This window comes from Musca autumnalis, unplaced genomic scaffold (genome assembly GCF_047663935.1).
Source record: "Musca autumnalis isolate F117 unplaced genomic scaffold, ASM4766393v1 scaffold_5, whole genome shotgun sequence".
NCBI classification, from domain to species: domain Eukaryota; kingdom Metazoa; phylum Arthropoda; class Insecta; order Diptera; family Muscidae; genus Musca; species Musca autumnalis.
In genome coordinates, this window is record NW_027412088.1 from 210,258,382 (window position 1) to 210,282,760 (window position 24,379).

Here is a 24,379-nt window from a genome sequence, read left to right on the forward strand (position 1 = left end):
ATGCACCGACAAGATCTTAGATTTCTCATGTAAATGGTCCAATGAACATATGAGGAGGCACCCTGTTGCTGTTCTCAGGGCTGCATTCTGTTAGGTTTGCAAGTATTTCCATTGCGTATCAATTACGTTGGAAAACCACACTGCCGCCGCATAGCTTACCACAAATCGACACGTTGTATGTGGTCAACAAGGCTGACGGCCAGGGACTTTAGGAGCTTCATTTTCGCCTTTTATTAACCTGGATTTTTATCATCAAATATTTACTTACCTTCAAACTCGAGATTTATAGGGTGTATGTAAACTTTATTCCCTGACTATATGTTTCTATATATTATATACAAGCGACTAAGGTAATCTCTAGTCGGTAATATCGGTAGTGGCCACTATTTACACTCACACATGCTCAAGAGCACTATTCCGTTATTCATATTATATTCACAATATTCCAAAGAGGGGCACATAAACATTAAGTTCAAATTCTATGTTAAAAACTTTCAGAGGTTCTTTCAGTGTCATTCATACTCAAGTATGTATGTATGTAAGTATATACCATCATTCAATGTCATCATTTAACTTCCCCCCAAAGACACACACATACAACAAATCCGTCAGTCAGTTAGCTATACTTGCTTGCTGGTGGTCCAGTAAATGTTATGATTTCATATGAACAAAAAATACTGACAATATGGAGAGTAAGGCTGCATATTTTTAAGTTCGATCAACTGGACATTGATGCATTATTGTGCCATGATTTTAAGTTACCATTATGTGGCAACACATAATACATAACATCCACTTTTCCATCTCTGTAAAAATATAAATTTCACCTCTTGATAATCTATTTTTAGAATAATGTGTTGAGTTATCAACGTGTGGTGTGTAATAACTCTCTATTCTTTCTTTGCTCATTTTCGGCCGGCCATTGACACCGCCCTTGGCCGATTGAGAGAGAAGTAATAATTTATCTCATTTTCGGCCATTAGCAAAGACAATTCTCTCATTTTCGGCCATTAGCAAAGACAATTCTCTCATTTTCGGCCATTAGCAAAGACAAAGAAATAATTTCTCATTTTCGGCCATTAGCAAAGCAAATGAATGAATAATTAATTTTTTCATTTTCCTCCCTATTGATTTTTTGCTTTGCAAAAAGAGAAAAAACACAACACACCGCAGGCGGCAGGCGGCAGACAACGAAGTCGACTCTGATTTAATTTTCGCAAGAACATAAGAAACTATTTGATGTAAAATAAAATAATTAAACACTTTTTTATATAGGTGCATTCTTATATGCCAACTTTTATCACATATTTAAACTTTTCATCAAATCGTCGGTGTCACGCTTAAGTGTTCCATACGCCACTTTTGACATTTAGAGATAAAGGTACCTTACAAGGTTTTGAACCATGCTCTTTCAGATTTTTTGGTCGCCGAGTAGAGAAAACTCTATCTCTTATAGTTTCTGAGATATTCAGATGCCAGTATGTTCCATATCCGCATTGTGACCCAAAAAATCTTGTAGTTTTGTCATATCCATAAACCCTGGCGTATGCAACAAAACAACTTTGAACTTTTTAGTTCCATATCCATGTCGTTTGGCGTATGGAATAAAAGGACAAAAACGAATTGTTCCGCACCAAAAATGAGACTTTTTTTAAAACTGAAGAATAATAGTTTCTAAATCCAAATATTTTTGAATATTGTATTGTTATATGAAAACGAAAATTTATCAATCGTTTAAACAAAAAATGTCTAGTTTAAAGACAAAATTTTGATGTAAGTCCACAAAAATATACGCAAAAACGTTCATTCGACTTGAAGCTTGTATGGACACCGACTACAAAACACGTTTAAATATTTTATGTTACCTTAGAAATGCAAAATATCAATCCGTTTTGTCCTATCGAAATTTTTACCACAAAATATAGTGATAAGTTAAATGTTAAGGAAACCTATAATAATGGTCCTTATTGTATTTTTATGAGAAAAATAAATGTTTGATTTAAAGTCCTGATTTTTTAACTCCACAGTAGCACTTCATATAAGGGAGGTGGAACACGATTGATAAAAAGGGTTTTGGTTGAAATGTGACAAAACGTGTTCCATGTGACACAAACTGCCAAAAACATGAAAAAAAATTCCATAGAACAATTAAGCAACTTTTTGCAATTATAAAAATTGGCCATAACTTCTAGACTATCACATATATCTGACTAAAATAAGAACTGAGCTCTTAAAGTATTGGATTATTGCACCTTTTTATCCTGAATGACCTTAAACATTAACTTGACTTTTTCTCGAATCAGGCAAATGGCGTATGGAACACTTAAGCATGACAACGACAAAAAAGTCGATATTTTGAATGGCTTGGGTTTTAGACCAATTTCGTGGAAATAAATTGAATTGAATTATAAACGCGAAATGACAGATAACAGACAATACTATAACAAAATGAAAAAAACCCCAAAAATTTTTCCAAACGAAAATATTCCATTTTGTGTGGCCTTTAAACGATGTTTATGGGTTAACGATGTTTGTAGGTAAGTTAACGACGAATAAAAAGTATTCGTAAAACTCTACCGATAGCAAGTGTCAACTGTCAACTTTTTTTTTTTGAAATTTCTATTCATAATTTTGCGTTTCAATTTAAACGATTTTTGTTGGTAACTCCAAAAAATAGTTAACCCATTTACTTGGTGTTTGATTTTTCGAACAGTAAAATCACTTTTTTTTCAAAAAAATATTTATTGATGAAAAAGGTTAAATTTTAAACATGTTTTGGTATATGTATAAAGTCAAATCTGTCAGCAAATAAAAAAAATGGTTCCCTTGAAAACCCCCCTCCCCCTCGATGTTAAGGGTAGATTTGTGAAAACTATGTTTTTGGATACTTTTTAAATTAATTTTAAAAAATAATAAAAAAAATGAAATTAAAAAAGTAATTATGGGGAATTATTGCCAATATATGTAGCCGTTTCACAAAATATAGGAACATGATTTACATGCGCAAGCGCGACTTTAAAGATGTGCAGCAAAGTTGACTGTTCGAAATTTCGAACGCTGGTACTTAACCTACATATCGATGGGTATATCAAAACGAGGAAATTTACTGACAAATTGCGGGGGAAAGTTATTATAGCACCATATAAGACTAAATACTAAAATTTCAGCCATTTCTACTTTACTTCTACTTTACTTTTTTGCGATGTAATTTAATACTAAAAGCTAATTTATAAATATTTTTATTTTTGCGTTTTTTGTTTTATTCACATTTTTACAATGTTTAATTTAATTTCGTAATAAAATAGTGAGTGCATACATTAAAATTCAACTTTTTTACCTATACATACAGTACAGATATAAATTATATCATATAATACATACATACAGTGGTGGCCAATAAATACATTTGCAACAACAAAATTGCACGTTTTAGAAAAATGTCTCTAAAATATTGTTTTGAAAGTGAAATTAAGTACTTTTTCGAAAATATTTATAGTTAAACAACAATAACGTTGTGGCTTAGCCATTGAGGTACGTTGGAAATTGGTAAGCCATTCTCCAGAACATATTACACCGAATAAAAGATAAATACAAGGCCTCTTTCATTGCTCATTTGATGCTTTGTCTGTCCATGACATTACAGGCCCTGCTTCCTATATACAAATATGAAAATGTGTTAATTTTCAAAACTGTTAGTAAATCTCTCTATCTTACAACTTCCGATTATCGTCATCATAAATTGGCAATCAAGAGAAAGATTTAGCGTTGCGTCGTTTCCATTTCCTATGGAGAACAACGGTTGTTAGGGCCATCACTTAGATGGCGACATTTCTTCTGCGGCAATTGCATCAACGTGTGTGGCATAAGTTGTATGGCAAACTAGGGGCGGTTAAGTGGGGCATTTCATTAGTACAGCTGTGATGAAATAAAGAGCACACACTTAAAAACATTTGCCAATCTTTCAACTCACTCATAGGTAGTAAAAAACCGGGCACTGCATTCTGCTTTACGAATTTACATCTTCGGGAAGAAGGAAAAATGAGTCCCCAGGCGATTTTCAACACACACTCCGCTTCTAACTTTAAACTATTCTCAAATTGTACACAAATAATCATAAATGCTATTGCTATATATACCTACATTGTGTATGTACTAGGGATGTCGAATGGGACAACCTCCCAAAATTTCTTTTATTGGCGATTAAGAGCTCACCTCTCTCAACTCAGATAGCTTACGAGCCAATGCCATTCTTATTACAGCAGAAGCGCATTCCCAAAAAATCTTCAATTATTTAGCTTACCTAGAGCGAAATAAATTTAACTTTTCTTTTGTAAAGGCTGTCCCAACTAGAACGCAATTTTTAAATTTTAAATAAAAGCCATTCTCATTAACATGAAAATACTCGATGCTTAAAGAGGAGTTCAGGTTTTCACTAAAAAAACATCATTTCAAAAATTGAAAAGCCAATTCATAATTCCCTTCGCCGGGATGAAATCATGATATTGGTAGCGATCAGTAAATTTTGCAGGCTGTCTGTGCGTTTTGTAAACATTACTCTCGAAGGTAATGATGAAGTTAAGCCAATGGGGGAATACTCCAGACTTAAGTAAAACACAAATATTTAAAAAGAATCGTGAAACTTTATTATATCGTAAAGTAGACAGAATGAGGTTATGTATGGAACAAGATATCGTGCAGATGGCCGCCGCGGCATTGCTGGTACACACGCGATCGTTTAATGAAATTTTCAATGACCGTTTCGCTGCGGTATTTCATTGATGCAGCGTCCAATTTCCTCTTTTAAGGCTTGAGTCCAAAACCACACCACACAGTGACACGTTGAGGATGCATTTGCTTCTCGTGAATCACTCGAGGATTTTTCTCACCCCAAATGCGACAATTCTGCCTATTGACTAAGCCATCTAGATGAAACTGGGCCTCGTCACTGAAGATGATTTTATCGGCAAAATCAGCATTTTCATGTTGTCTCTCCAATACCAATGAAAAAGCGTTGTTCATTCGTGTAGCGTTCCATTTTTGCTAACCTCGTACCTTCTACTAGCAAACAATAATAATTGTTCAAATGTCAAACACTTCGAATAGCGCCAAATTTAAAAATTGCGTTCTAGTTGGGATACCCTTTAGTTACTAAAAGAAATGTGCCTTTCTATGTATTGATTTTTTGAAATAAATAAACGTAAACTTTTTTATTGAAAATATGCAAAATAGATCCAATAGATTTTACTGGGTTTTATCTCATTAGAGAAGTAACAAAAACACCACCCTGTAACTGGCAAAAATTAATACGGGCATCAATTTGATATTTTTTCGAAAAATCCTGTGTTTTTACAGTTCGTGGCCGCCATCCCTAGAATATACATTCATATTTATGGGTTTAAAGTTTAAACCGTTTCCATGGCTATAGAAAACCTAGATTGGATTCAGGTGTGGCATATTTAAATCAATATGAAACAAGTAAAAAAGTGTCAGTCGGCTTTGCCGACAGAGGTATACCCTCAGCCAAAGTGAATTGAAACTTTCATCTACGGACAGATAGAATGTATTTAGCGTCTCTTCAGAATTTTGTGGCCCTTTTTCAACATTTGAACTTGCCGATAAAAACGTGGGTTAGGAATAACCACAAATGTTGAACTTTTGTGGGGGAGGTACCCTTAGGGAGGACCGATATGGGCCATTTTAGAAGTTAAACTAAATTTTGACAAAATATTAGGAGATCCAAAGTTTGGACCAAATTGGTTGCACCATTCAAGTGATATCGTCCTAACATTTTAGTGACATTTTTTAAATATAGGGGAGAAACTATAAAACTATGTTTGGATAAAATATGACGAAGACCAAATGTTGCACCAAATCGGTAGAACAGTTCGAGAGCCATATATGGTGACATATAGCTTTTTACACCTTTCGGGATGTTTTCCCAAGAAATATGGACCTGCTCCAGAAAAAAGCTTTTACCGTCGTAATGGAGGTAGCGAATGCAAATCGCTTCAACAAAAATCAAAGTGATTCGAGAGCAGGTCTTAAAGTGAACTTATCTGAAATTTTGTGTGTGAGGTACCCAAAGGAGTGCACAAATATAGTCCATATTCGAACCGGATCTATATCTGGTAGATATATTAGAATGTGCAGAGTATGGATTACATCAGTCACTCCCTTCAAAAGTTATCGTGCGCATATTTTTCCGAAGATTTTTGAATTTTTGTGAGGGAGGTACCTAAAGGAGTGGACCGACATGGTTTGTCTTCGAACTTAAGCTATGTTTGGACAAAATATTACGAAGGCCAAATTTTAGACCGAATTGGCAGATCCGTTCGAGATTTATCTTGGGCTCCAACCAATACACACGGTGTCATAGGGGTTTTTTTTGCACCTTTCAGGCTATTTTCTCAGGAAGTATGGACTTGCCCCTTATGAAACTTGTAACGTCGTAGGGGGGGGCGTGAATACAAGTTGCTACAACAAAAATCAAAGCGATTCGAGAGCAGGCCCTAAACTGAACATTTCCGAAATGTTGTGTGGGAGGTACCAGAAGGAGTGGACCCATTGAGTCCATATTGAAACCTTATCTATGTCTGGTACACATTTCATGATGGCCAAAGTATGGACCAAATCGGGTTCTTCCTTCAAGAGTTGTCGTGCGCACAAATTTTCCAAACATTTTCGAACTTTTGTGGGGGAGGGAGTAAACCGATATAGCCCATCTTCGACCTTAAACTAAGTTTGGACAAAATATTACGAAAGCCAAAATTTGAACCGAATCGGTTCATCCGTTCGAAAGTTATCGTGCGCACCAGCCAGCCAGACAGACAGCCGGACGGACAATGCTAAATCAACTCCAAATTGTCTGAAACACATTTCGTCCAGACATACTTGAGGTCTAAAACCATTATTTCGATGAGGCACATTTTGCCCGTATGAGGGTATAATTACATACATATGTATGTGTGATTTGACTTTTACATTAAAATATTTGGTCTGTTCCTTTACTTCTGAAAATGGTAAAACCGGCAAAAGTTGTAAACTGCTCCCATATGAATTGCACAGTGTCTGAAGTAAAGGAACGCTTTTCGAGTAGAAAGTGGTAAAACTTGAGGATTCTTGCAAGTAAAGGAACAGAGATATTGTCAGCGCCGATTAGTCTTCAGCGTATTGTACGGCAAAATACTAAAATATATCCTCACATCATTATATAAAATGGCCTTATTCAATAACTAATATCGTCGGGTTATTATGCCTCCCGAAATGGTGTAGATAAAATGAACATAAACATATCCCGAACAATAACAAGTCGATATTTGCAACAGTTAACTCAACTGCTTTGCCACCCAAAACGACGATGGCAACAACAAAACAACAACAAGAACGAAAAACAAACATGTACAATGTTAACAAATTTGCCAAAGCACAAGAAAGGCACCCGTGCCTTCACACAGAGCCGCCACAACGTTTTGCACCGTGGAACGAACGAGCTCCCAACAAATGATATAAATACATACATATGTATTTAATATTTAAGCTTTAAATGTTTTTATAAGACATGTTGACCGGGTAAATAATTGAGGCACATTAATGAAAATACCTTGATTTCGAGAATAAAGTGTCATTCTTATTATTTTGTGGCGAATAACGTTAGTACCTTCCTCCAAGAAATGTTGATCCGTGAAAAGGTAGATAAGGTAACCGGTATTTACCTTATAGCATTAAAAACTATTGCGATTTGATAAAAAGTTGAGTTGGGGTTTTGAAGAAAGGTTTGGTATTGACGATTACTACGTGTGAGGTGCGGTGGGTGATATTTGCGAAATCAAACTTTTCCAGAACTTTTCTATGATTTCTCGTGAACTAAAGTTGTACAGGTGATTTAGGTGGTCTCATCAAATTTGTTTTCGGGTTTACGCTTTAACCTCGAAGGTATTCCCTACGGACTTTGGCATTATCAGGACCTCGTTTCCCATTTTGTCCCACCATTTTCAGTAATATTGAATTGATTAACGTAAACACTCACTCTCAACTCCACTGTGATACTGTGATGATTCGTTGCGAATGGCAGGGTAAGTAGTCATCGTCGGCAGACAACCATAAGAGACCACCCACTTAGTTAAAAGCTGGCGTTTATGAAGAATTGGCGGTAAGCCGTCAGCTTTGTTGTCTACCTTTTACACTTCCATGGGGAAATTTATTAGATTAAGGTTTATTGGTCAGATCTCATGGCTTCTTGGTAGGTAGATATGTAGAAACCTATCCGCGCACATGCATGTCAACATGGGACGGACGCTTTAGAAAAAAAAAAAAAAAACGCACGAACCAACATACAACATATCGTCCTCAGATTCATACATATACACATCCATACTGTATGTTGTATGTATGTACTTATGACAAAGTCTGAAGATTGAAGAACACATTGGCGTTCCATGCTGCAGAGTTCTTGTCCAATCATTCAGTTCGCGACAGTGCTTTCGCTAAATTTACGAATCTCATAAAAATATTTTATGAAATCAATAATGTTCATTGCAAAAAAAAGCGGCGGCCAGGCATCATTGCTTCGCGATATGGGTGGCAATCGTAAGTGGAGTTTGTTTTCTGGTTTGACGTTCCCTTGTGTCTTTCTACCGTCGTCTTTCGTTTCGTTGTGTTTATTTGCATAATGTTTATAGTTAGTGAGTTGGTGGGTTAAATACGTAGGATTTGTGGTGGTGTTGGTGGTTGTTGTTGTTATTTTTGTACCTGGCCGCATACCAATAATATCTGAAGTTGCGGTTGTTGTTGTAGGACATTCATGTCTGAAAAATAGAATTTTTACATACATAGATCTTCAACAACTCGTCGAATATGGAAGAGGAAAATGCAAAAGGGATAGGAAGTACGACGAATTTGTGTGTGTGCCACAATTTGCTGAGCATAGGCATGCCTGCCTGTATATATGGGACTTAACATAATTGAGTTAACATAATTCAAATAATGACTTCATTTACAGCAGAGCGATAACATAATGTTGCCCCCTCTCACATTTACAAAACAACAACATCGACTACTACTGTGAGAGCGAAAGAGTCTATCACACTTCAGTCAGTCAGACTAGAAATGACAAATCAAAATGGCCGTATAAATAACAAAGTCTGTTGGCGACTTCAAAGAAGTATCTCAAAGATTGACAAAAAAAGAGACAACACAGATTGAGAGACAATATTCTCTCTCGGGCATGAGATACAAAATTCTCAGACCAGTGTTGGAACATACAATTTCAGTACAATATTTTAAATATGGTACTTTTTATTGTCAAGTGCGATGTATTTAACTTAGCTGATGGTGAAATGTGGACTCTGCTTAGAACGGTGAAATTTTTGAGCATAAATTCTCTATCTCTTCCTTTTTGAGAAAACATTCAAAAGAAACTTCCAAAAATCGTTTTTCCTAATTTCTCTTAAATGATATCTTGTTCTCTGTGAGCAGGTCTGGTTCAGTGTCACAGTATCACCACATACAGTCGAACTTCTCTATAACGAACTTCCCTATAACGAATTTTCTCTATAACGAAAAAATTGAAAACACAGCTTTTATTAGCCTATTCTCACCTACTGTAACCTCTCAATTACGAACTTCCCCATAACGAATACTTCTCTATAACGAAGTGTTTTTATTGCACAAATGGGAATTTTCACACAAATAAACTCTCTTTAATTAGTTTTAGTCAAACTTTTTCCACATTCATAACACCCTTTCTATTGAAGTGCACACTAAAAAAGAGAAGCAAAACTCATTTATCAGCACTTTTAGAATTAAAATTGCTTTAAAATAAATTAAAGAGTAGCGTGACTAGTTACTCTGAAATTAGACATCTAAAGCGAAACAACTGACCATTGTTTTGAAAAGGCTGGTTATCTTAGTACAGCTATAGAAGCTGCTAATATTGAAGAAAATAATATTCTTATGACAAAAATGGGGTCTAAATATGTACAGAACTAAGATTGAAGATATTACGATTGAAGACCATGTTAATGTCGATTGCGAACCATTAACTATAAATTATCCCAACCATATTTTTTCTTCCATTACTCATTGTGAGTGGCAAAATCAAAAAGAAATGAAAATCACTTGTTATTTCACATACATACATATCGACGCCTCCAAACAATAGTATGCTAAGTCGACTTAGCATGTTTTCAAGTTCTTTACATTTTTATATTTAACGTCCTTTAACTTAAATTCTGTCAAATTTTGGTAATGATCGGACAATCCGAACAGAAGTTATAAACAAATATTTACTTAGCATAGTACTGAAGGTCAAAGAAATTTCCAAACTTTTAGAGCTTGTCCTGCAAAACTCGCTTTTCAGAATTGGCAAACTATTATTTGGAGGTGTCGAACTTCCTTTAACTTAAATTCTGTCTAATTTTGGTAATGATCGGTCAATCCGAACAGAAGTTATAAACAAATATTGACTTAGCATAGTACTGAAGTTCAAAAAAATTTCCAAACTTTGAGAGCTTCTCCTGCAAAACTCACTTTTTCGACTTAGCATACTATTATTTGGAGGTGTCGATATGTTCCCACAACATCCCTGAAGGGACAAGGGAGACTTCTCTCATATCAATGAGTGCACGCCGAGATTCATATTGGCTCAATGATATGGGACCTACTTTTTATTGCCGAGTCCGAACGGCGGGTCTTACGACACCACTTGTAGAGAAGTTTTTCATGGCTTAAATACTCAGAAAATGTCGCCAGCATTACTGAGGGGGAATTTTGCCACCGTTGAAAATTTGATGTTGCTTGGCCTGGGATTCGAACCGCAGACCTTCTGAGTGCTAGGCGGACGTGCAAACCATTGCACCACTGTGGCCCCACTTGTTATTTCACTCCCAAATAAAAATTCCTGTTTGTTTATTCATATACACTAGGGTTATAACTTTTTTGCAATTTTTGCAAATATCAAAAATACCACCGCATAGCCGTGTAGAGCATGAAAACCCAGCAAAATTTTCGATGCCAGAGATGTCATTCAATCATGGGTGAAAGTGTTCTGGCATATCATCTTTTTAGCATCTTCATTGATGAATTTTATATGAGCGTGGACCCCAAAAGATGCTATTAATTTTTGGATCCAAAGCATATCATTTACACCAATGCTTTGGCATGTCATTTTCACCAACCCGTTGCAATGACATTATCATTACGACGAAAGTTTTAACAACGTTGGTTGTGATTTAGAGTCTCCGACAACATCAAGCCTATTGTAAATAATTAATCTTAATTATGTAGAAAAATGTGTATAAATAAAAACACAAAATTCTTCTCTAGTGGATCGATGGAATGGGTTCAAATGCTGATGAAAAGATCGGATCTTTCACGACTTCGTTTAAACCAACGCAAAATATGCCATGAAATCACGTCATCGCATGGGACCCCTTCCTTCAAATTTTGCTGGGAAACTACTATGAAATACAGTGTCATTTTTTCTCTATCGCGAAAAGGTTTCCGCACGGGCAAACTGTGCATCATCGAAATAATGGTTTTAGACCCCAAGTATGTTTCTTTCAGACAATTTGGAGTTAATTTAGCCATGTCCGTCCGTCTGTCTGTATGGTTGGTGCGCACGATAACTCTCGAACGATAACCGATTCGGTTCAAATTTTGGCTTTCGTAATATTTTGTCCAAACTTAGTTTAAGTTTGAAGATGAGCTATAACTGTTTACTTCTTCCGGTACCTCCCCCACAAAAGTTCGAAAATGTTCGGAAAATTTGTGCGCACGATAACTTTTGAAGGAAGTAACCGATTTGGTCCTTACTTTGCACATCTTGAAATTTTTACCAGACTTAGTTGAGGTTTCAATATGGACTCAATGGGTCCACTCCTTCGGGTATCTCCCACACAAAATTTCGGAAAAGTTCAGTTTAGGATCTATTCTCGAATCGCTTTGATTTTTGTTGTAGAAACTTGTATTCACTCCCGCCCAGACGACGTTATAAGTCTCATTAGGGGCAAGCCCATACTTCCTGAGAAAATAGCCTGAAAGGTGCAAAAAAAAACCCTACGACACCGTGAGTAGTGGTTGGAACGCAAGATACCTCTCGAACGGATCTGCCGATTTGGTCCAAAATTTGGTCTTCGTAATATTTTGTCCGAACTAAGTTTGAGTTTGAAAATAAGCCATATCGGTTCTCTCCTTCTCCCACAAAAGTTCAAAAATAGTGCGCACGATAATTCTTGTAGGGAGTGACCGATTTCGTCCATACTTTAACCATCCTCATATATCTACCAGATATAGATCAGGATCGGATGGACTATATTTATACACTCCTTCGGGTACCTCCCACACAAAATTTCGGATAAGTTTACTTTAAGACCTGCTCTCGAATCACTTTCATTTTTGTTGAAGCAACTTGCATTCGCCGCCTCAATTACGACGGTAAAAGTTATTTTAGGAGCAAGTCCATACTTCTTGAGAAAACAGCCCCAAAGGTGGCTGGTGGTCCAAAATGTGACCTGCGTGATATTTTGTCTAAACTTAGTTTCAGTTCGAAGATGGACAGTACCGGTCCATAATTTCCGGTACTTCCCCCTAATATATATAAAAAATTTAACTAGAATCCTATGAACGATATCTCTTGAACGTGGCAACCAATTTGGTCCAAACTTTGGATCTCCTAATATTTGTCCAAATTTAGTTCAACTTCTAAAATGGCCCATACCGGCCCTCTCTCCTAAGTGCCCATATCGGAGTCTATGTGCAGCTTACGGTCTGTTCGAAGATCCTTTGGAAATATATAGCGATGCTGGTCGTTGTGGTCCTGTTAATAGCGATTTCCGTGGACATATCCATGCTTCCTGGCATAGTGGTCCAAAAGTTATACGATGACCCACTGACTAGTGGGCGCGATATCTATCGAAAACTCCCAAAATAAGATCCATTTCCATAATGCACTGTTTCGGTTTATTACTTTAAGTAATTCCTCCGCAAAATTTTTAAATGTATATCCTAATCCCCATTTTTGTCGGCAAGTTCAAATGTCCAAAAAGGGCTGAAAAGACCCAAAATGCATTCGATTTGTCCGCAGGTGTATCACATAGACTGAGGGTATATCTCTGTCGGCAAAGCCGACTGATATTTTTTTACTTGTTTAATACACTGAATTTACATTTAAATTGGGGATGCACAAAGAGAACTGTTTTTTCGTTGCCTTTTACTATCATTTTTTTATGTTTTAAAAACTTAATTGCATTCTAAAATAGTACAAATTGCATTTTGTTTAAAATTATTTTTAAAACAATGCGTATATTTTTATCTGTTGTTGTCTCACTTACGGCCGCGCTAAAGAGTAATCGACGTTTTCGTACTAGTTTGTTCATGGCTAATTGAAATCGTACGAATATACACATTGTATATTGTACATTCTACCAAATGAACTTCCATCCCTGACACCAGTGCTCACAACGAAGTTGTTTAAGTCGATGATAATACTGCGCGCACACAAGCGAACTGCATCAGTTTGAAAATGATCTTCGTGCGGGTAGGATTGTAGTTTGTCGGATGTTTGTGATACTCCCAGTCGAATCAGAAATTACAAAAAAAGAGGAAAACGTGAGTGCGCGATAAACAGCTTGTATTCGCCTCGCAGCCGCCGTGTTAATGTCGATACTTGTTTTTCGTCCTTTTCGTTGTTTTATTAAATAAAACAGCAAATCAAAATAAAAACGAAGAATTTTAGTGCATTCCATTAAAATGTGAAAAGTACAATCTGTTCTTGTTTTTTTTTTTTAACAAATGGAATCAAACCAAAAATTCAAAAGCGAAAAAGAAAGAACCAGAGCACGCACGTAATATCGGAGTGCGATGTTTGTTATATCGCCAGCATATCAAGAGCGAGCTTACATGTGAAGAGGAAGAGCACGAAGAGAATGAGAAAATGTTCGCCCAAAATATATTCAATTTTACGTGAGAATAAGAAAACAAAAAAAAAAGATATAAAGAAAACGTGATAAAAAACAACGTCCATACAACCGAAGATTGAAAACACAAAAGAAAACAAATAATTCAAAACTAATGAAGTGAAAATATTTGTATACATAACAACAATTCTTTTGGAAAAATAAAATAAATAAAAAAAGCATTCGTGTGTTTTGAAAACACTGCAACCAAGCAACACAACAAACCAATTTCCCTTACCCAACCACACTTCGTTCGGTCAAATGCCGTATGCATAAAAACTTGGCATCATTTGGAGGATAGGAAATACACAACAAATATGGTTGTGCCCCCAATGGATACTCTGCCCCGCGTCCCCGATACACATGGAGATGTTGTCGACGAAAAACTCTTTTCCGATTTATACATTCGCACAACATGGGTTGATGCCCAAATAGCATTGGATCAAATCGACAAAGTAAGCACAATATCCCAAAATATTACTGACAACAATTGTTTTGAGACAGTTACCAACTTTTGTTAAGACTTGTAATTTCTATTGGAACCCTGTTTACGTATGTAAGGGAACACACCTATTTGCTTTAAACCCTGCATGTATTCAAAACAATGACCAATTATTCATAAATTCAAATAAATTAGAGAATGTCTGCCTTTTCACGTATCGCAGTCCAAATATCCAATACCCAAATAATTGCTGACAAAACACCGCTATAGGTATAAAGTTCTGCTTTCAAATAGGAATTAAATACAGCAGAGTTCCGATGATAATTCGTAATTCAACCGACCATTTGTGGAATTCTGTAACTCATTGTTTTGGTTACCGGCGAAAATCGGTCAAATTGAGAAGCAAAATTATGAACGAAAAGTTTTACTAAAAGTTAACAAGACTGTTGTTGTCGGTAGAGACTAGCGACAGCTTTATTTTTGTTGGTAACTTAGCAACAAATTTCGTTAATTACCGAAATTTTAAGTATTTCAATTTTTTCGCTAAACAAAAAATGAGTCACAGAACTCCACTACAGGCGGCAAATACAAATTAGCGGGGTTTATGTCTGAAAAACCCCACAAAAAACCTATAAAGGAATTTCTCATAATTTTCAAAATAAATATTGAACAAAACAAAAAAACATTATATTTTTGAAAATTATGAGAAATTCCTTTATAGGTTTTTTGTGGGGTTTATCAGACATAAACCACTATAACTTAGCCATTTGTTAACCGATTTAAAACAATAATAGCTTGTTCGAAAGATATTATTCGCCCCTTTAAAAGGAAGAAGGATGAAAAGAAATCCGTTGTGGAAAACTAAGATATGCTTGTTTAAATTTGAAAATGTAAGAAACCCAGATTTTCACTACTTTTACGGTTATAAAAAAATATAACGAAGTGACCCAAACGAAATAAAGGCATTGTCGTTGTCCATGGATCCCAACACGATATAATTTTGCTTCAGAGCACTTGTATATTTTTCGGGTCAAATTTTGTAGCACAATGTCATTAATCGACATTTTCCGAAAAGTTTGCACATTCTTAAGGCCAAAACTGCCTGAAGGAGCGTTCCAATGCTTTTGCGATGTATTAGAGAGTTTTCAATTACTGTCTTGGCTACAATGTTTGTCTTTGTGTTGGATCGAAAATCTCAATGGTTTGGCTGTTATATGCCAAGATGTCAAAAAAATTTAGATAAAAAACTTAAAGTCAAAATCGGGAGGCTCGATTTTCATCGTAGACATATGGTCCAGTAGACTTTTTTGCTCAGTTCAACCCCAGGAATCAGAAACGCGAAGAGCCCATTAAGGTTTCCAAATCGCCCCGGCCTAATCTCCATGTTCTTAATTTTTTTGTCATACAATTGTTTTTTGCATTAATGTCATCTCTAACCGCAATTGTATATCTGACTCACCCTTCTGAAACGTCAACTGCTTTGCAACTGTCTTAAGTATTGTGTTTCATAACACCGTTATAGTTAACTATTGCAAATCGATTTAAAAACGTCACAGTTGCGCAAGGCAAACAAGTATCATTTTTATATCTGATGCATTTAGTTGCAGTTTTCAAGGAACAATGCATTAGTGTGTAACTGCAATATTTTGACGAAATCAAAAAGTTACAATGTGTTGATACGTTTCGGAAGTCAACCACTATATGTCTTTCTTAATGTGTGAAATTTTCAAAATAATTGATCTCAGTTCAGTCTAACCTCCGGGAGGTTCTTATTTATTGTTCATCGATTAACCGTGAAAATCTCTATTAGCTGGGATAGTAACTTATTCGATCGAATTTCACTGGAAGTTCGTGAAATTCAGTAACAGTGAAATTCAGTAACTCATTTTTGAAATTACCGACAAAAATCGGAAAATTAAACGCTTATAATTTAGGCAATTAACGAATTTTTTTTTTGTTTATACAATTTATAAATATTAATAAAAAAAACATATTTTTTGATTAAAAATATATGAGGAAGGGAACAGATCTAAATATTGTTGTTCCATTACCTGGGAAAATTGATTATCCCGACCATCACCGCACAAATTATTTCCCAAAAACGAACCTAAAGGATGGTGAGAAAATTACAGTCGAAATTGCTTATAACGTCGTCGTTTATAACGTCATATCGGTTATGACGACGATATCCGAAAGTTCCAAATCTCTGAGGCCCTTTATAGCGCTATCGCTTATAACGACATATCGGTTATAGCGACAAATTCCGTCGGTCCCTTGACCGACGTTATAAGCGATTTCGACTGTATATCAATGAATTTAGCTTCATGTGTACATATTTGGATATTTGGGACCTTTTTCGCCGTGAAGAACTTAAATCCAGAAGTTAGTCACACGTTAACACCTCACCCTTACTTGAAAAATGTTACTTATATTCTAAATTGCTAAAAATAAACATAATCAGAGCAATCATGAATATTTCCCTCGAAATTTTCCGCACCGAAATTAATTTAAAAAAGGACAATTCTTTTAAAATCAATATTTTGAAACGTTGAAAACTACAACAATCAACTTATTATGGAATATTCTCGACGAATCGGAAAAAATACCCTTTTTGGACATAAATATGGAAATACAAAATTTTGAATTTGGGAAAGAGAGCAAATTTCGCACTGAATTTTTATTCATGATTGCCCTCAATATCTATAAGTTTCACTCACTAGGTGTTTGGTTCGTTTCCTTCTGATGTTTTGTTACAAAAAGTTTTCGGAAAAATGGCTGCGGGAATAGAAATATGTATTGTAATATTGTGCTAGAGATTCAAAATTGTATTATTATTTATTTACTTTTTTATTTATTATTATTGTTTTTTGTTTATTTATTTTTTTTAAGTTCTTATTATGACAAGAAATTAAATAATATACAACTACCTAATTTTCATATGTAACTACAAGATTTCGAGTTTTAATTTAACAGCCTGTTTCACTATGTCGAAAGAAAATGAAAACGAAAGAAAAACAACTAAACTCGTGTATGATTTTTAAATTTTGTAGTTGTTTTAAATCAAACACAAAGTCAATATTGCCATGAAAACCAAAGTTTAGGTGTTTTTCGTTCGCAATCATTTTCTTTCGACATAGTGAAACAGGCCCTAAGCCTTTCAGAAACATTTAAATTATTCAGTTGTATTTCGAATTAAAATCTTTGTAATTTGACAACACATATTCAAAATTCGATATATTTTATTGATAGTTTGGATTTGTGATTCGAATTATGTTAAATTTTGGATTTTAATTAATTTAATTTTGTATGTCGATAAGAAAATTAATGTGTACAAAATACTACCAAACTCGTGTGTGTGTTCAAATTTGTTTTTGTTTTGAAGCAAAAGCAAAGGTAAAAATATTTCGAAAACTATAGTTTGGGTGTGTTTTAGGGTGTCCAAAACCGAAACCGGTTAACCGGTTAACCGGTTTTGAGTTACAAAACCGAAACCGGTTTTCGCCAAAAACGCCATTTTCGGTTAACCGAAAAAACCGGTTATTTGTGTCGGTTAACCGGTTTTAAAAAAGTAGTAATATTTTTAAAATTTCATTACAATTGTATTCTTGAAAGTAAACTAAACATAACTAACAAAAGGTACGGCTAAATTATACATGTCAGATACCTTTAAACTTGAAAACATTTAGTGTAAAATGGCACAACTCCAATATAGTTCAATTGAACGATCTATGAAAAAACTGCGTATACGTAATATCACACGGTTGTTTTAATGACGTTATTCATACGTTTTTGAATTATTGCAGTAAACTAAGAACTTGTCGAATTTTAGGTTGTAAAGGGTAACGATAACAAAGTACATTTTGATTCCGGCACCATAATTTGAGGTTCTCAATGCAAGAGGGAGAATCCAGACTTAATAAAATGTAAGATTAATTCCTTTGTTACACAATCGTATATTTGTAAGGGCTTTTACTATTCTTAGAGCACAATTTCTGACTTATGTTTGCTGTCTCCACTTTAAGGTTGAATGTTAAATAACAAGGATATTATCAGATAATTATATAATAAAGAATTAGTTATACTTAATTTACCCCTTGCCGCACATTTTTAATCAAATAGTTATCAATTATGAGCAATTTTGTACCTATTTTACAAAACCGGTTTAAACCGGTTAACCGGTTTTGAAAATTTTTGAAAACCGAAAACCGGTTTTTGAAAAAACTGAAAATTTCGGTTAACCGAAAACCGTTTTGTTTGGAAAAACCGGTTTTTTGGACACCCTAGTGTGTTTTATTCGCACACATTTTCGTTTCGACATACAGAAACACGCTGTTAAAATTTGTTTTGGAAAATTTCGAATTTCAAATGAAATACCTCGAATTCAAAATTAGTGGTGTTTATATTATAGATGAAATTAATTAATTATATTATAGATGAAATTAATATAAGTTTTTCAAATATTATGGGAATAGACTATAAAATTACAACTCAAATTCTTCAAATTATAAATTGATTGGGAATAGATGTGAAAATGATGCACTGTGGTCCTTATCTCAACAACTACATTCTAAACATATTAAATTTTCACGAACGAAATTTATTTTTGCATTATACTGCGTTAATTATTAATCAACTTGAATATTGATAAAGAAATCTTTATTCAATTATTACTCGCTCATTATGTTCTGTTCAGAAGTGAAATTACAACAAATGTTTTGTTAAATTTCAAATTTAAAATTGATGCTACAGTTAATGTCACTGTCGATATATATTTTTTTAGAAAAATCCCTACTTTTAGTTTCAGACCTAAGTGCAGTGAAATCAACGGTCTTTAAGTTCGACTCCAATTTTAATTAATTAAAAATGATCTACGCCCTAATAGGCAAAATTTTCAAATAAATAAAAATCAGCTTGAGCCAGGCTAGGGTTTGAACCCACCACCTTGAAAAACACATGGAAAAAGTGTTGCCACAGCGTGTTAGCGTTCAGAGCCAAACTCACAATGAATGGACAAATATCCATCATAGTAAAAAAAAAACAAATTGCATTTGAAAGAGGTAAAGTTAGATGATAGCGAAGCCGCTCTACAGCCGATATGACTGATGAGCCCCCAGCAAAACAAATGTCTGATGTCCGACAAGTCTGAACAATTTCGGAAGCAAAGACGTTCAGATTTCGTTCCGATTTCTGAACGATTTTTCGGAGAGGAAATAGTTCAGATTTTGTACCGATTTCGGAACGAATGTCGGAAAGAAATTTCCTTTCCGAATTTCCCAAGGATTTTCTTCAGATTTCGTTACGAAATCGGACCGAAATCGATCCGATGTCGCTCCGACATTTCGTTCCGAAATTATGTCAATCACTTCATACAACTTTCGTTAAGATATCGTTACGATTTCGGATCAGATATCGGACGTATCGTCCGTATTTTGTTCCGATTTCGTTACGATGTCGGTACGATTGGTTTGCTGGGCCTCTACCAAAGGCGAAACATGTCACATAGTGGTGGTGGTACGAATCTTAGGTTTTCCTTTTTTTAGATAATTGTCTAACAATGGGATCCCATGGATGTATATTTTTTTAATACACTTCTATATCTAATTAAAAGTTTGATAAAAACTTTACACTAATTCTGTCAATAAAACTATAATTGTTGGTAGTTTTTAGAGTTGGGTAATTTAGTTCACTGCCCTAGTTCCAAAACGTATTACTAATTTCATATTAACCAACGTATGAATCGCTCATATGGTTTTTTTTCGTACAAACGATGGGATCGATTTGAACTACGTAGTGACCTAGATCGTTCAATTGAAATAAATCTTGTAATTTTGCCCTTACCTACCTTACAGAATACACTACTCTGTAGTACGATTCTCTAACTTATTTCTGGAGTTACCGAAAAAAATCATACATACATATGTTCCCACAACAATCCCGAAGGGACAAGGGAGACTTCTCTAAAATAAATGAGTGCAGGCCGATTCATATTGGCTCAATGATATGGGACCTACTTTTTATTGCAGAGTCCGAACGGCGTGTCTTACGACACCACTTGTAGAGAAGTTTTTCATGACTGAAATACTCGGGAAATGTCGCCAACTGAGGGGCATTTCGCCACCGTTGAACATTTGATGCTGCTTGGCCTGATATTCGAACCGCAGACCTTCTGAGTGCAAGGCGGACGTGCTAACCATTGCACCACGGTGGCCCCCACGAAAAAATGAGTAAAATTAAAAAGCTTATAATTTCGGTAATTAACGATGTTAGCGACGAATAAAAAGTAGTCGAAAAGTTTTACCGATAACAAGAGTATATCAACTTTTATTTGAACTTTTCATACATAACTTTGCGTTTTTACGGATTTTTGTCGGTAACCCAAAAAATGAGTTAGAGAATTGCACTACTAAACCCTATCCAAACAATTTGTTTGTGATTTTTGTTCGAGTGTATGTTTTGGTTTCCGCTGTTTTCAAAAAAGAAAAAAAAAACTGTCAGTCTTTTCCACCCATCCCATAGACAACAATGGTGTTGGTTTTTTTATCAGCTGCTTCGTTGTAAAAAGGAACACCCAGAAGAGCTTTGATAGAGAAAGGAAAGAGGTGGTTTTTACTGTTATGGTGGCATGGTCGAAATGTGCAAGTGCCCTACATTCGAACCATCACACAGTACGATTCGTGGCACACATCCTTACACGGTCAACTGATCCAGAAAATACCACGTTTCAGCTCCTAATCGAATGACATGGTAGATTCCAAATATTTCATTCCCCTTAGATACATACATACAAATGTAATTGCCATGGATGACAGATATTGTGAAACAGAATTTTATATTTATGTCGGCTATGTTCGTTACAAATGCTACGACTAGCATAGTTTGCCATATGACAAATAGTAGAAATAAAAAACAACAACAGCAACAAAAGAAAAACAATAACATCATCACTGGGCATAAAATACAGACGTAAACGTAAATCGAAAATAATGAAGACATTAAAAACGTTAAAACAAGCGAACACACACAGGCATTCGACGACGGTGGTAAGGTAGATAGGCGGTCGGACAGACAATCGGACGGACAGGCAAACAGACTACCAGCCGACCACAGAGAAAGACGTATCGCTGGAATTGGCCACAAACGAACCCATTCAAAGCATTTCAACAGTAACAACCATTAAGGCACTCTGTAGGAACAACAACAGCTCAATGGCCGCAATACACCGCCAGCCAGCATCTTCATCATCGTCATCTTTATTCCAGCCCTAAAGCGAAACTTCTTTAGTATGGATTGGTAAGCACAGCAACAACAATGGAAGAATAAACCTTGGATTTTTCTACATTTGATCATGGTACGAGTACTATGACGACTACGACGACGTCGACAACGGACTCGGATGACTAAATGTGTGTATGTGTATGTTTATGAATTCTCGTTTACTTTTTTTTCATTCGTTTTCTGGCCTCTCTGAGCTGAAGAAGCAGGCATCATCTGGACTTGTGTGTTCAGACAAGAGTATCCATAACAAGAAGGAAGACGGAAAATAAAATGAATGATCATCGTTAGTTTAACAACAACAGTATGTATCGAAGAAGATGGTGTGTTTCCTTCATGTACTTGGTAGAAATGTACTGCGGCAAATGACACTGCAACAAATCTGTCATCAGATGACACATTTGGATTAAAACTAGGGCAATTTGTTTTTGTTTTTTCTTCTCTATAGGGTCTTCCGAAGATCAACATAAAATTATTTTGCATTCCCAATATTTGTTAGTCATCTTAATTCTAGCAGAAATAACATTTTTATGTAGTGGGGTCGTCAGGTACTTGAATAGAATTGAATAAATCCAAGTTCAAATAGATAGGATTATATCCGGTATTTACCTATTTCTTGGGCAAATGACAGGTATTTAGAACATGGAAATTAACTTTGGGCTTGGCCTTACTTTGTATATGCCAAATGTATCGTTGACGTTACATGAGGGCAAAAACAATGAGGTTATTCTGAACGTAAATTCGCCGTGAGTTTTCTTACTTTCTTATTTAAGTTGAAACGGCAGAGAGACAAAACTCAGTGGGAGATTGATTCCGAATAACTCTCAATTTAAAAAAATACAGTTTTGTCGAGGAGAACCGCAAAAGTGAAGATATACGAGACTTGGTCCTGCATTGCACCCTTTCTACAAGAACGATTTTCAACCCTCAGCTCTGAATGCTGTCATATACAAAAAAATGGAAATTAGAATACATATATGGGAGACATGTTAAAACATTAACCAAGGTAGGCCGTATTTAAGCTTTAAAATTGTCTCATATGCAGAAAATATATTCTTTTTTTTATAGTGATGCGGATTTAAATTTGCTAAAACCCGGTTTTCCTTTCTCATTCCAATTGGAGCTTAAGACCATGTTTATATTATAGCCTTTCGCAGGGGATGAGGATTTATTTGAAATATAAGCAACGGAATTGACATTTGAAACCCAGTGGGTTTCTTAAATCCGGTTATATATAAACGCACTATAACACTCGATTAGTCGAGTGTTTTTTCCACGTCTCCATTTCTTTTATTATAAAAAATATTTTCATTTCAAATTTTCATAAAACAAGAATTCAGACCCTTTACTGGGATTATGTAACTCAGGCTGACTTCCGTATCGTCAGTCGTTTTACAAATGACTGAAAATCTGCGAAGTATTATGTTTCTAAACGCCGTTGTACTTCACAACTGCGTAGAGTTGTGCCAAAGGAACTATATGGAACTATGTAGTTCACTTCGCAGTTCCAATGACCCACATTTTTTCTTTGAACAAACTGCGTATACTTAATATCACACGTTATATTTCATGATGTTACTCATTCGTTTTGGAACTAGTACAAGGAACTAGGAACTAGATTACCCAACTCTACAACTGCGAAGCTACGTGTTTCAAAACGTCAAAAATACGCATTTTTAACCCAGGTAAAAAGCACACATGTATCATTTTTTATTTCTGATGCATTTAGTTGCATTTTCGATAAACAATGTTTGAATGTGCGTGCAACTGAAAAATTTTGATGAAGTTAAACAACACAAAGCTACTGACGATACGGAAGTCAGCCTGATTTTGCTGTTACCGTCAAAAATCGGTAAAATTAAAACGCAAAATTATGATTGAAAAGATGAAATAAAAGTTCACACCACTGTTGTTATCGGTATACAGATAGAGCTTAAGAACTACTGCACTTGATCGGTAACTTACCGAAAATTTTCATTATTGATCGAAATTATAAGCAAACAACAAACATTTGGATTTATCGATAATCACACTGCAGGTCTTCAGTTTGGACAACTTAGTATGAATTTAAAGTTTTTTGATTTTTGAATAAAAGATTGGCAAAAAATCCCGGAATCCGGTCACATACTCGTAATTTGGTGGTTGTGTGAGTTCTCTTGCAAAAAATCCTAGATCATACAGCTCAACTCCAACGATAAATTAATTAAAATTAATATTAAAATCAGCTTCGCCCTAACAAGAAACAAATAAAAAAACCGTAATCTTAAAGCACATGATTATGATTGAAAAGTTCAAATAAAAGTTGACAGTAGAGTTGGGCAATATAGTTCCTGGAGCGGATCGATCTTTCTAGTTCCTTTTGCCAAAAGGAACTAGTTCCTTAATATAGTTCCATAGTTCCAAATAGTTCCGAGAGCGATATAGTTCAATGCATCTTTCTCGTTCCATGTTCTTTTTATTTCCTTCATTCCAAATAGTTCCGGGACCGTTATAGTTCAATGCATCTTTCTCGTTCCTCGTTCTTTTTATTTCCTTAATTCCAAATAGTTCCGAGAATGAAGTAGTTTAACGCATCTTTCTTTTTGTTTTCATTTTTTGGTGGATGAATTGACACAAAAATAAATAAATTGCAGCAATGTAACGAGGATGTAATTTACATTTATTTAACAATGTGGCGGCATCTGTATGATGAAGTAACCAAACGTGAAAGATC

General features: G+C 35.2%; 2 protein-coding genes across 2 annotated transcripts in view; one reads left to right on the plus strand and one right to left on the minus strand.

The window, feature by feature from the left end:
* The window catches only part of pcs (SH3 domain-binding protein parcas), a 549,277-nt gene that overhangs the window by 334,392 nt on the left and 190,506 nt on the right, over window positions 1-24,379 (minus strand). The gene's annotated exons all lie outside the window — the stretch shown is intronic.
* ptc (protein patched) overlaps window positions 13,506-24,379 on the plus strand; it is a 28,361-nt gene continuing 17,487 nt past the window's right edge. The window contains exon 1 of the mRNA XM_073989745.1: window positions 13,506-14,407. Within this exon, the coding sequence (XP_073845846.1) occupies window positions 14,270-14,407 (138 nt within the window). The 5' untranslated portion in view covers window positions 13,506-14,269. The remainder of the gene's footprint in view (window positions 14,408-24,379) is intronic.